The 13040-nt window shown below is 37.9% G+C and overlaps 1 protein-coding gene across 2 annotated transcripts in view; it reads right to left on the reverse strand.

Moving 5' to 3' along the window:
* The window catches only part of MPPED1 (metallophosphoesterase domain containing 1), a gene marked incomplete at both ends in the record, with an annotated part of 49678 nt that extends 37973 nt beyond the window's left edge, over positions 1 to 11705 (reverse strand). For both annotated transcript variants that reach the window (XM_084269081.1, XM_084269080.1), the window contains 2 exons: positions 6619 to 6804; positions 11554 to 11705. In XM_084269081.1, the coding sequence (XP_084125207.1) occupies positions 6619 to 6804; positions 11554 to 11705 (338 nt within the window). The remainder of the gene's footprint in view (positions 1 to 6618; positions 6805 to 11553) is intronic.
* Between the last annotated feature and the right edge of the window lie 1335 nt (positions 11706 to 13040).

Raw genomic sequence — 13040 nt, forward strand, 5'->3', positions numbered from 1 at the left:
AAGTTATCTCTGCCAGAGGCAATGACAGATCACAGAATCATTTTCCAGATCTTTCAGTTCCCTGGTTGCTCTCTGCACTTCTGGGCCTCATCACCTTCCCAAAGCTACAGTTGTCTGCCCATCTTGAAAAAGACTGGGTATTTTTACTTGCTTATTTTGAGGGTGAGGGATCTCAATATTTATGAAAAACACAGAATGTTTTTAGGCGAGTCATCCCAGAGACTCAGAACCTTGACATCTGGCTACTTTCTACTCCATCAGTGGAAAGAAGCAACTTTGATGTTAGTATGGAGTGCAAGAAGCATGTGTTTGGAAGGCAAGAGGGAAAAAACCTTTAGCATGTACTGTTCCTACAGCTTTTCCAGCTTCTTACCACTAGCATGGGAAGCAGCCCTGGGCAACACTTGTTCTGGGTCATCTTTCCAATATGGGGATGTACCTTAAATATTCCCTGAGACTCCCAGCAGCCAATACAACATTCAGAAGTCTTCAGGATGTATTAACTCCCCAGAACTGGGGAAATACTGTAAGAGTGTGTTGCAGTTGAAGCCTCAAAAAGCTGGAATCATTGAATCACAGTCCACTTTTCCGTGCTGTACTGCCTGAGCCTTAGATGTACAAACAGATCTGAGCCATCGTGCATTTAAGAAATGCAATAAAACCCACTTTTTTTTAGTATGCCCAGTCTTTTAAAAATGACATCTGTTCTAAATCCCTACACAGCTCAATGTTTTTCACTGCATTTCCAAAGCCATTCTTTTGTAAATAGATAATTAGTGCTTAAATACTTCTTTCAAGGGGTTTCTACATTAACATAAAAATAGTGTAATTACCGATGGTCAAAATGGCATGACTACAATTTATAAATTCTAATTTCTTTTGCTGCTCTGAAGCTGATTTTCTTTCTTCTTCAACACAATTTTAATCTGTTTTAAATGTGAGTATTATTGAACCTAAAAATATAAAATACCTGTTAACAGAGGAAGAAAAATAGCTACCATCATTTTGCAAGACTGAGCAGTGAAGCAAAGGTAAGGCAAAGCCTAGTGTTTCACGCTTTTCTGAAGATCTTTTATTTTTTAGCAAGAACTTACAAGTTGGGATGGTGCTTATTGATGAAAATTAGCTGATTTTGTTCTACAAACTACTAGAAACCGGTGATTCTAGTAGCACTAGTTACAATTCTAGTAGTTACTAGTTACCTCAGAAGGCATCTTCACTCTAAAATATTTTTAGTCCTAAATAAAAATGTTATCTTTTGAGCTGAATTTGCCCCAGTCAATTCCTGAAGTTTATGTCAAATAATTGAATCCATTTTGTGTGTGTGTGTGTTTGTGAATGATATGCAAGTAGAATTAACATTTTCAGGAAAATGCTCTGAAGAGCTAATTATTGTTTTCCACTACAATGCAAAGCCACCTTCTATTTTTTCCCTTCAACTTCCGCTTAAACTTGAATTTCAAATAGGAATCCTGTCTTTGGCATTGGAAAATCTCAAGCAAACACATAGAAACAAGGGATATTACAAGATGTGTTAGTTTAAGTAATCTTTCCAATCCTTGTACAGAAGATAAGTCTCAGAGAGAATATGGAAGTATGTGCTGCAGCTTATAATACGGATTGTCTATTCAGTTAAATTTCCAGGAAAGTAACCCACAGGCTCAAAGTGACAGTGGGTCCTGGAGCATACACAATTTGGAAATGATATTACAGACTTGAGCAAAGAGAATTAGAAGAGCAACTGAGCCAAGCAGGCAATTTCCAGTGCCAACAATATGTGAGATAAAAAATAGAGATGGTTTTGGAGTCACTATTTGATGAGTCCATTAAAGCAGGACATGTGTCTTTGTATTTGTCCTACAGCACACTTGATTTATATGCAGGTACCGAATGAGTAACAAAAACAAAAATAATGAAAAACCTGAGGACAAGGATAGCTACAGTGCATAGTGAGCTTGATATATCTTATGATGTATAATCTACCTTATCTAGCCCTGATTACATTGAACCAAAGAATGGCTTGGGTTGGAAGTGACCTTTAAAGGTAGCCCAACCCTCTGCCGTGAGCAGGGGCATTTCTCACTAAAGCCCCATCCAACCAGACTTCAAGGATTTTCAATGATGGAACATCCACAACCTCTCTGGGCAACCTGTTCTAGTGTCTGACCACCTTAATTATAAAAAATTATTTCCTTATATCTAACCTGTATCTACTCTCTTTCTGTCTAAAACTGCTGCCTCTTGTCCTGTCGCTTCAGGCCCTTATAAAAAGTGTTTCTTATAGGCTCTCTTTAAGTCCTGAAAGGCCAGAATAAGGTCTCCTGGAAGCCTTCTGTTCTCTAGGCTGAACAAGCCCCACTCTCTCAGCCTGCCTTCATGGGAGAGGTGGTCCAGCCCCTTGATCAACTTTGTGGCCCTCCTCTGGACCCGCCCCAACAGATCCAGTTATTTAGAAACAATTCCCCTGAATTCTTTTCAGCTGTTTCAAGTGATTTCATTAAAACCTCGTGGACATACTGGAAAGGTAGCATCTGTTCAAAACCCTCATACTCCATGTCCTTATAATGACATGAGAAAGTTTCACTGATCTCCTGGCCTCCCATTTAGCACTACCACAGTATGTATTTTGTACTTCATTTTTTCTGTTTCTCCAAAATCAGTCAGAGAAGAAACTAGGGGGGGAAAAAAGTGATTAAATAGAAAAACAGGAGAAAGGTCAATACAAGAAAAGAAGGGAGGGAAATAACCAGGTTGGCATCACTGGCAAGCTTTTTACCCTTCTTTTTCTAAGCTACCCTGAATAAGGGTAGCAAAATAGAGGTCTGACTTGCAAGTACACCACGATGCTGCATGACTGCGCAATAAGAGGACAGATGAAACAGAATATAAATTTATGCAGAATAATTCCAGTGCTGGGAAAAATACACCAACTATAGATACACACTGATGCATTCTGAACTAGATATTACCATTCAGGAAAGAGTTTATCGACTTATAATAGACAATTTTATGAAAATGCCATCTCACTGTTCAGTCAGAGTCAAAAATAAAACGAGAATAATCAAAAACAGAAAAAAGAAAAAGAGAATAAAGTAGGAAATTTAGTTATGCCAGGGGATAAATCTGTGGTGTACTAAGATCATGTGCAGTTCTGGTCTCACCTTTTTTAAAAGGATATGGAATAAAAAGGTACAAAGAGTGACATGGATGATCAAAGGCATTTAAGGACTTCTAGACAGTCTTCAGCCTGAAAAATATCTTAAGGGCAGATATGGGAAGAACCTATAAATTCTTAAGCAGAATAAGAAATGAAATTGTTCACTTGCCTCTTCCGGTATTAGGAAATACCAAATGAAACTAGCAGGTGACAAGTTCAAAATAGGCAAAGCTCTCCACACAATCCATATCACATTGTGGAACTGACACAAGATCATGTCGACACTCAAAATTTGCATAGATCCAAAATGCAATTAAAAAAGACAGAGAAGAAAAATCTAGATAATAAATACCGACCAGTGCTGTGGCTCAAGAAGTCCCCAGGCTGCCTACCAGAGACAACTGAGAAAATAAGCACATCCAGTTATCACCACCATTTAATCTCCTCCATAGCATTATGCATCAACCCAGCCCTAGTAAAACTTCAAATGCCTCCCTGGGAAGGAGGAAGGGGGCTTTGACAAAAAGAAAAGTGAAAGAAAACAACTAATTAGCAAAAAGAACGAAGTGAAGGGAAATGAAATGAAGTGGAAGGCTTTAGGGGCCAGAGGATAATAAGGATAAAACTAGGTGACTAAGGGGCAGACAAAGCAGAGCACCTTGGCTGCTAGCCACATTCAAAGACAATACTGGGCTAGAGAGACATAATTATCTGAGCTGGTACAGGCCTTCCTGTGTACCCACATACAGTTAGCCGAAAAAAGAGAGAACATATTTTAGGGTATGACTCAGAAAGCCAACGTGCCTCTATTAGCACAACACTTGAGCATGTGCTCGATATAACCAGAAGGTCCACGGAAGTTAATGATGTTAATGTAAAATATACTTTGCATCCGACAGGCATGGAAATTTTATGTAGAACAGAAAGATAAAATCTGAACTTGCTGAAGGGCCTCTTGAAAAGATGAAATGGGCCCACAGACCTGAGTGGCACAGACCCAAGAGGATACAATGGAAAGGAAATTTAAAAGGTAGGAATCAATGCTACACATAAAGACACAACGAAAAAGCGGGAGCAGGATACGTATCGAGTGCCTAAGAGGAAGCTGAGATCAGCGGAGGGTGTAACAAATACTCTGGCATTTATTCCAAGGCATAAAGTCCTAGTCTAATGATGGCAGAAGACACAGATTTGACACCAAGCAAAATGACTAAGAGGGAATATAAACCCCGTGGTATGGGATGAAGGAAGAGACAGGGAAATTTGGTGGCAGCAGGTAAGAGGACAGTGGAGGCAAAAGTTCAAGCCAGGATCTGTTAATTACTTTCTCAAGAAATCAGTAAAAAATTAAGCCAAAGAAGGAGGAGAAGGTTGCATACGATCTGGGAGTTGCAAGATCAGGGCAGGTACTGGAATGTAGCTATATAGAAAAATCAAAATTTGGAGAATAGTGCCTTGCTCAACAAAATGGACAACCAGCAAAAACTTCCGAAATTTTGTCTTCTCAGAGATAATATTTTTAACCATTCTATCATTCAGATTTTACCAACACTCAAGGTGTTCAGGATAATTTATTCATTTAAAACAGAAAATTATTTTTTTTTAAAAAATCTGGTTTCCATTTTGAAATTTCATGGACAGTAATTTTTAAACCAAAAAGTTCACAATTTTGAACTGGAACAGAACTTTACATTCTAGCTGAATGAAGCCTATGCACTGACCCCAAGTTATTTTTCTATTGGATTTTCCAGAATTAATTATTTTTTTTTTCTAATTGTGAAGAAACAAACAAAAAAAATTCTTTAACTTGCTAAATTTGCATCTCTCAAAAGATATTCTCACAAAAATACAACTCAAACCACCAAGATCACCTTTTCCCAAACTGCACGTTACCATGAAATTGGAAGCGTGCCTGAAAAGTCAGAAAATTAAGCCTTCTTTTGGAATAAAAATGATGAAGAGAGCATCACAGAAATGCCTTGGGAAATCTCCCTACCATACTGAGAGAATTTCAGCTTAAGGACTTCTTCAGAACACTGTACAGCTGTGACCGGCAGGGAGGCAGATGGAGAACCAGGGAGACAAAAACTGTGCAGCGAGTAATGTGTGTAGCCCCCGTCCTTGCTCGCTAGCAATATCCCAAAGCACTTTTCTTCCCACACTAGCAGATAAATAAAATGAGTATTATTTAGGAGGGGTAACCATATGGTTTATATAATCTTTATATGCTGTTTTCAGTTCACTGTTATAATAGGTGGTAAAGACCTACAAAATAGGATTAAAATTTGCTTTGTGTCTTACAACCAACCTGTGCACATTTGGATAGAGAGGCAGAGGTGAGGTGATAACTGTAACAGAGTATGCTACTTCCACACGCTGTCCCTACCTTAATACTCACAGAACAATGCAATTGTTCCATGTGGGACATATTATTGGGTTCCCAAGCTCAAATAAATATTTATCAGCCTTGCTGACAGTTATTTGCTAGTAAATATTTGTTTAAATTGTGAAGTCCTGACTTTTTTTTTTGTATTCCATTTCAGCCTACATGCATCTGTCTGCTTTGTGCCTTCCTAAAGTGGAATGCTGTAGTATCTAGCAAAAAAGACGGGAAAAATGCAAAAATATAAACTACAGGAACGAAAATCAACCTAAAAACCGAAATCCATTACCCTTAAGCCCCGTCTCCAGCTCCCACATTTCCTCTCACCCTTTTTTTGATAATGAACTCTCAGAATTAAGAATTTATTTCTGTTCCAAATTAAGGTATCCACGCTGCTGCAGGAACAATACCGACCAGGGTTTTTGTCTGACTACAGTGTATGCTTTCCAATTTTCACTGTCGGTTTTTTTTTAGCATATACAAAACATTGCAGAAGCACATGTAAATCACCACTCTCTTGCCCAGTGGAACAGAATTTCAGTTACCAATGCCAACAGTTGCCTACAGAAGGCATCTACATCTGGTCTGCTACATCCAAGACAGCAACCACAGGCACACGTTTTGCTTTGTTTGGAATTCATCACTGTGGTGCAGCTGAGCCTCAGATAAAAAAACTATGAGCCTCCGGGGTTAAACAGACAAATGTTTTCAGTCACAACAACTTTTTTTTTGCAGGGAAGCAAAGCCATAACAATGTATGTAAGAGGTTTTATGTAAATCATCGAAGGCCTACTGACTTAAATTGTTGCTAACACCAAGAAGTTGCTTAATGTACACTTGAGAGTGTGAAGGCAGAACAGATGAATAGTCTCACAAATCTTATTTGCTCAGTTGGAAAAATGCAAAAATATTTGTGCAAAAAAAAAAAAAAATCTGATTCCTGCTCATTGCCATTCAAATTTAAAAAACAAATTAATATTCATCGTTTCTGAGTGCATGATGGTTTTTACTGGGAGGCAGAAGGGGCAGATACAATCAGTAAACAAATTTACTTTCAAATCCACACAGAATTCAATACCTACCTAGCCACTCGTTGAATTTTTTTACTTCACTAGGAAGTCCCAGCTCAGTAAAATCACCAGCATGTATTAACACATCTCCATATGGCATTTGGATGGGATCAGTTCTTGAGTGAGTATCAGAAATACAGACAAATCGTGTATATCCTGGAGGTTTGGGAGCATCATGGGGCACCGGATCAACCCTGTAGGAAATGCATCATAACAAGGTTATAAAGTACTTACACACTTCTTACCCTCTACTTTGCAACTCTGAAACTATCTTTTACCTTTACAAAAGTTTACACGGACTTCCAGTTCTGTCTGACGAAAGGGATTTATTAAAACAAACCTAACACTAATGGGAGGTGTAAACATTATTGATGTTCACATCACAACATTCTCAGTGTTTGTTGGGTAGATGGATTAATTTAAAGAGATTAAAGAAAAGAGATTGAACTATGGAAGTAACTCTGAAACAAATACTTACAAATAAATCAAAGCATTGCCAGTTTCAAAGGAACAGTACTATCCCATTTCATTCATTGTTTAAATATGATTACATGGTACACAGAGAAAAGATTTATTTTAGATACATAAATACATTTTTTTTTCTAATTATAACTTTTTTCTGCAAGTTATATAATTCCAGGAAATTTAATTAACACATTTTGGAGATATGTTTCACTGTGTTAATGCAAAGCAAGATAAGAACTCTCCTGACAACAGCTGTAAATGTATGTTCAAGCCTGACTATTGTAAGGACAAATGTGGCAACTTTCTGGGCTTAATTATACTAAATGAAATCAGATGCTGTGAGGGGTGAGGCTGCATTGTTCAGAGCCCAATCTCCATATTCAAAACTGAGGGAACGAAAAGATCTGACCCAGTTTGATGAGACTTATGATTTAGAAGAGGAAGACAGACAACACCTCTCTGCTATATGAGGAATACTTATTTTCAACTCAACCTTTTTCCCCTCAATCCATATTTTGTTAGAATATATAGAAGCAAATGTAGAAATATACCAAATCTGCTATTCCAGTTAGGGAATTCTGGTGGAATAAAATAAAAAAGCCAGTGATGCAAGAGTTATATTTATGTCACTAGAAACCAGAGAGATATAGAGAATTGTCATGAATTATTTTATTTTTGCAACATTTATTTTGAAAGGACAAATAAAATTAGTTTTGTTCACTGTTGCAGTGTGTAATACATATCCCTATCCCTTGCTGGCTGTGCTACAATGAAGGAGCTTACTTTTCTATAAATAAAGTCAGAAGAAAAAATAGAGATCTTTGCTAGTACTGAGTAAATTTTCAGAGGTCATTTTATTGCTTGACGACATATGATAATAATCTTCAATAATACAATCTTTTCCCTCAGTGAAAGCGGAATTCTGTGAAGTTTGTAAGTGGGTAAGGTGTGGTGTTTCTGACAACTTCACCAGATTGGTGAGAGTGAGGAATATGTCTAAAGCCTTCAAATATTGTTAAATACAGAAAAAGTTCTTAGCATTTTCTACAGTGTAACTACAAACCTAGAGTATGAACAAATTATTTTGTACCTGTCTTTCCATTATCTTTTAAGGATGAAGGCATGCTGGGGGTTTTACATCAGTGCTGGAGAAACAGCCTTCCAGCACAAGTACCTTGTAGCCACCTTTCTGGAGCTCCAGTTTTTGTGCAGAAAGTAACCAAACAAGAGGTAAGGAGCAAAACCAGCTGTGATCAAGTCGTACCAAATGAACACCCAGGAGTATGTACATGCTGGTGGGATATGTAAGCAAACACATACTGGAAAGAAACTTGGCCGACAAAGAAGGCTCGGACCTTGAGAGAGAGCAGCTGCAACCACTGGGTGTAGGGCTGAGGAGAGCCAACCCTGGCTATCATTGCAGCTGTTTAAGCTAAAAAGATTAAACACCAGTTAAGTAAAGGAATTTCTGGTTATTGCTCTCCCTGCCCAGCACTTCACAAAATTAATTACAGGTCATATTAGTAAGCCAGGTTTATATTATGCATAGTACCATGGCACAACACAAGGATATGGACTGGTCTAAAATGCCACTTTTTGACTTTTCTTGGCAGACTAGCCTTTAAAGCAGGTACTTCTCCCTAAAGCTCAGCACAGCAGTACGTTGGATGTTGGAGAGCAGCATGCCTTTCACATGTTGCTCCTCTGAAGCTGAATGGGAAGAACAACAGACCTACCATGGCAACCCATGCAGCACATAATACACGTGCTTTTTCTTACAGTTTGGATGGGGAAGGGGAAGATGTGAGCAGCATTTTCGTGGTTCCTGAGGTATGTGTAAGTTTTAAATCCTGTGCAATTGGCCAGAGAATTTTAATGGGAGAAAGGCATCAATGCAAAAAACCAAATAAATGAGATGCAGATTTTCACAGTGAAGTGATAGGCACACACTGAGGCTGGCTACAGGTAAAAACATACGTCAAATTTCACAAAGGCATCGAAGTTGTGTTACTGGAAATAATTTCTGAAGGCTTGATCCCCATATTCTTGAGTAACGCATTCCCACAGCAGCTGTCACACTGACACCCAATGCACTACTTGCAGCTTGAAGAGAGGAATAAAGATCTGCTAGTTATTTTTGCACAAATTCTTTTGTTTTTTCTTTAAAGCAGTATGAAAACTTGCAGAGAAACTGAAAAGCAAAGTTTAAAAATTTCAGAGCAAAAGCCAATGCCAGAGGTTCATTCATACACTAGATTTCAGTGGTCTCACAAAGAAGCATGACAGGAACTTCCCAGAAATGACTGATGGACTTGAAAACACACTTTACCACCCTTCTTGTCAGTGGCAACTCAGTCATCCCACAAGCACCGGAATGCCAGACTGAAATGGGGCTAGGAAGGGCTTGTCTGCATGTTACAGCTGCTAGAAAGTAAACCAAGAAATATCAAAGTGCACAAAGGACCAATGAAGAGCTGCGAGATTGAATTCAGGAGAAAAGGAACACAAACGCCCCATCACGCTTAAAGTCATTTACTACGAGTTCAGATGTTAACAGGTCTATGTGAAGTCTGTTCATGATTGCTGGCAACATCACAAATCTATGGATGTCAAACTACACACAAAGACAGGGCAAAGCCCTCACCTCCCCAAAGTTCATGTAAAACTCACATGGGTTAAAGCAGGGACGATTTCCCCTGTAACAACCATGTGAATAAAAGGTGCTTTTGTTACACTTTTTATGTCTACTTTCCCCTTCTTTGTTATTATTCTATTAATTGGTAGGAGGCAAAAGCAATCCCACTGGTAGTCAGAAACATTACTTACAATTTCTGTACCAAAAGAAGAGTGGTGGTAAATGTTTCAATTGATTTAGCCTGGTTTTCTGTTCACACAAGCTTCTTCATTCATGAGAGACTGCTAAAATCTTCTGAAGAACAATTTTCTAAGGATAGCTTATCTTCAACAACCTGCTTAGGTGTTGAACTTCTATCACGCAGTTAATTGTCTAAGCCCTCCAGTAATATTATGTGCTACTGGTTAGAAGTTTAAACAGCTTACAGTTGTGTTCCAACTTGATATTAATAAATAAATGGCTTTTTAGCCCCAATAAAATGCATTCAGGTTTTAAGACCAGTGAACAAATTCATGAGTGCTGAGGAACTCTGAATATTCAGTAAGAATGGCTAAGCCTCAACAAATAAAGCAATCTGCATTTGGTATTTTAATTTGTAAAAGTATTTCTGAACCCACACTTGTTTGTTTGTACTTTTGCTGCCATTTGCCAGCTCCATAAACAAAAGATGTTTCCTAGTGCTAACACTCAACTCATTTTACTGTTTGCATTCCAGTACTACCTAAAAAACCCCAACAGAGACCGTAAGTTAATACACTGCCCCCAAAACCTTGGTGTTTACTCATCACCCCAGTATAGCTGCTAGTCTTCAAGTTTTGAATCTAATACCTAAATTATGCCAAAGAATGTACGTAAGCATGCACTAAATATACACATAGCATTCCAGCAGTCATAACGGCTGCATTTTTTCACTGCAGAAATCATGGCCTGTGTTTGTAAATTACCAAATCATATTAAACACGAAAAATGTGAATGAGGAGATTATTTATTCAGTCTTCGTAAAGGGAAAGAAGTTTCCTTTAAAAAAATTAAACTCAGCCTTCTGATCTAAAGTTAAGGCTGCTTCTCTCTTTAATAAACACAATAAAATGGTGCAGACATTTTTATTCCCTATAAAAATATTTTACAGTAGAATTTTATACTTAATTTATTTGTAATAGCTTTACTGTTTTGCTCTTCCTTCTGGCTTTAAACTTTATGGCAGGTTTCATTTTGTAATTATAATTCTCCACTTTACATTACAAGTAAATCATTTAGAGCAGTTAATTTTACTGATGTTGTCATTATATAAGAAGTCAGAAACAAACACATTATTTTAATTACTCTTTAAGCACTTGGCATCTTCGGCACATTGGTATGAAAGTAAGTTATCGGATGGGTGCCCACACTATTTTATTTATTGATGTGAATTTTCCTTGTATGTAGCTGCAATATAACTAACAGAACAGTGTGCGTTGTACGGATACAGGCTTGGTATTTTCAACAGCTATTTACATCAATAAGCAAGTGCACAATGCAAACAAACATTATTAAGATTGCAGAAAGTACCATCCTTGTAGCAGCTCTTCTTTTATTACCAGTGCTTGTTGTTTATTTTTCTTTTTAATACGTGAGCATTATGCATTAAAGTTATGCTAGAGGAGTGATCTTTCTCCCATCCTTTAACAAAGTACTTATACTTTCCAAATGGACTGATTTTGTATCATTATAGTAATTATTATTAGAAAGGCAGCAAAACAGCGTTCTTTGAATTCTTTTTGACTGGTCCATCAAATACCACATCGACAAGGCAATAACAATTCAGAAGGCTGTGCTAGAGCAATAACAAAACTATAATACTTACATTTGCACATGTGGGGGCTGAAAACGTCCCTGGTTAATGTTGTAGAACGTGAAAGCCTGTGTGGGGTTGGAGCTGTACTCATCCACTTCAATTATGAGTCTACTGTGCTGATGCCTTCTAGCTGCCATAATGTGCGACTGGGCGAAAGCCATGCTTGCGGTGTAGTTCGGCTTTTTCAGGCAATCATATCTGCTATCTTCCTACGTCGGTGGAAGAAGACCATGACATCTCCTTACCTAATCGGCACGCTCCCCTTCGAGAAACCTGAAAGCAGATTGAAGAGATGGAGCATAACTGTGTGACAGCTAATCTGTTTGGAATTTGCTTTATTTAATATGAGATTAAGATGAAGGGGAGATATGGAGGCTAGAAGACACACAGCTCAAAGAACTCATCACAAACCTTTCCAACTCAGCAATTTGATGAATGTACTTTAGTTGGGGGTGGGGAGCAAGGAGTGGAAATAAACTTGCTAAAGAACACAGGGGCAACTTGCTCAAGTATTTCAGACATCTAATACAAATCCAAAATACGGGGCAGTCATTCTTCAGAATGGCACATCAAATAATAATATTTCTTCACAACAGTCATTTACTTCCTTTTTTTTTATTGCATTTGCTGAATGTTTAGTCCCCATTCTCCTTCAAAAAAACCCCCACCAAACCTGAAAATTAATACAAGGCTCTGCACGACTTAAATGCGAGCTAATTAAACAAGAAGCACTTTAACCAATTCTTCAGAAAGTCTGTGACATTTGTTATGGTAAAGCATTGCAAAGGGTTGTTCTTTACATCCTAAGGAACAGAGTGAACAGCCTCGGTCCTGGTTCTACAGTATCACTGAAGGAACTCCTCAGACAGATCTGGAGGACTCCCCCCTTCAACACATTCTCTTCTTTGTCAGCACTAGCCCAACATTCTGGATTCACTGGAAAAGAAAGTGATTCAAAGGCTAACACACAGTTAAATGTTATTAAATATTAAAAAAGTAAAATCCATACAGGTTTTATGTTTGGGAATAAATTTTTCCCTGAAGGTTATGCACGTCTAGAGCAGCAGCACTGAAAATCGGTAGAGGAACAGCAAAGCGAAACCAACTGGAATGCAAAGAGTATCCCCTAGAAACTGCAGGAAGTAATTTAAATGTGAATTTTACTTTTATTTCCCAGTTTTAATAAAAAATGGATTATAAGCCATAAAGGTGGGTATTTTTACAGTATAATTCTGCATCCTTTTAAAAAGTTGTCTGTCTTAAATATTTGCTTTCATGCAAGCGAGGGCTCTTTTCTTCTAGGGAATATAAGTAATCTGCTTCAGAAGATATATTTCATGAAAAGCCATGCTAGAATGCAGCAATTCACTTAATACGTGCAGTTTCTGGAAAGCAGGACTATGAGTATTTTATGTGACCCTTACTTCCATTCTGAAGGGATCACTGCCAAGAGTGATGGATGAGGGAGGTCTTCATAGTCACTCAGATTTTTAAAG

This window comes from Gallinula chloropus (genome assembly GCF_964237585.1).
Source record: "Gallinula chloropus genome assembly, chromosome: 1".
NCBI classification, from domain to species: domain Eukaryota; kingdom Metazoa; phylum Chordata; class Aves; order Gruiformes; family Rallidae; genus Gallinula; species Gallinula chloropus.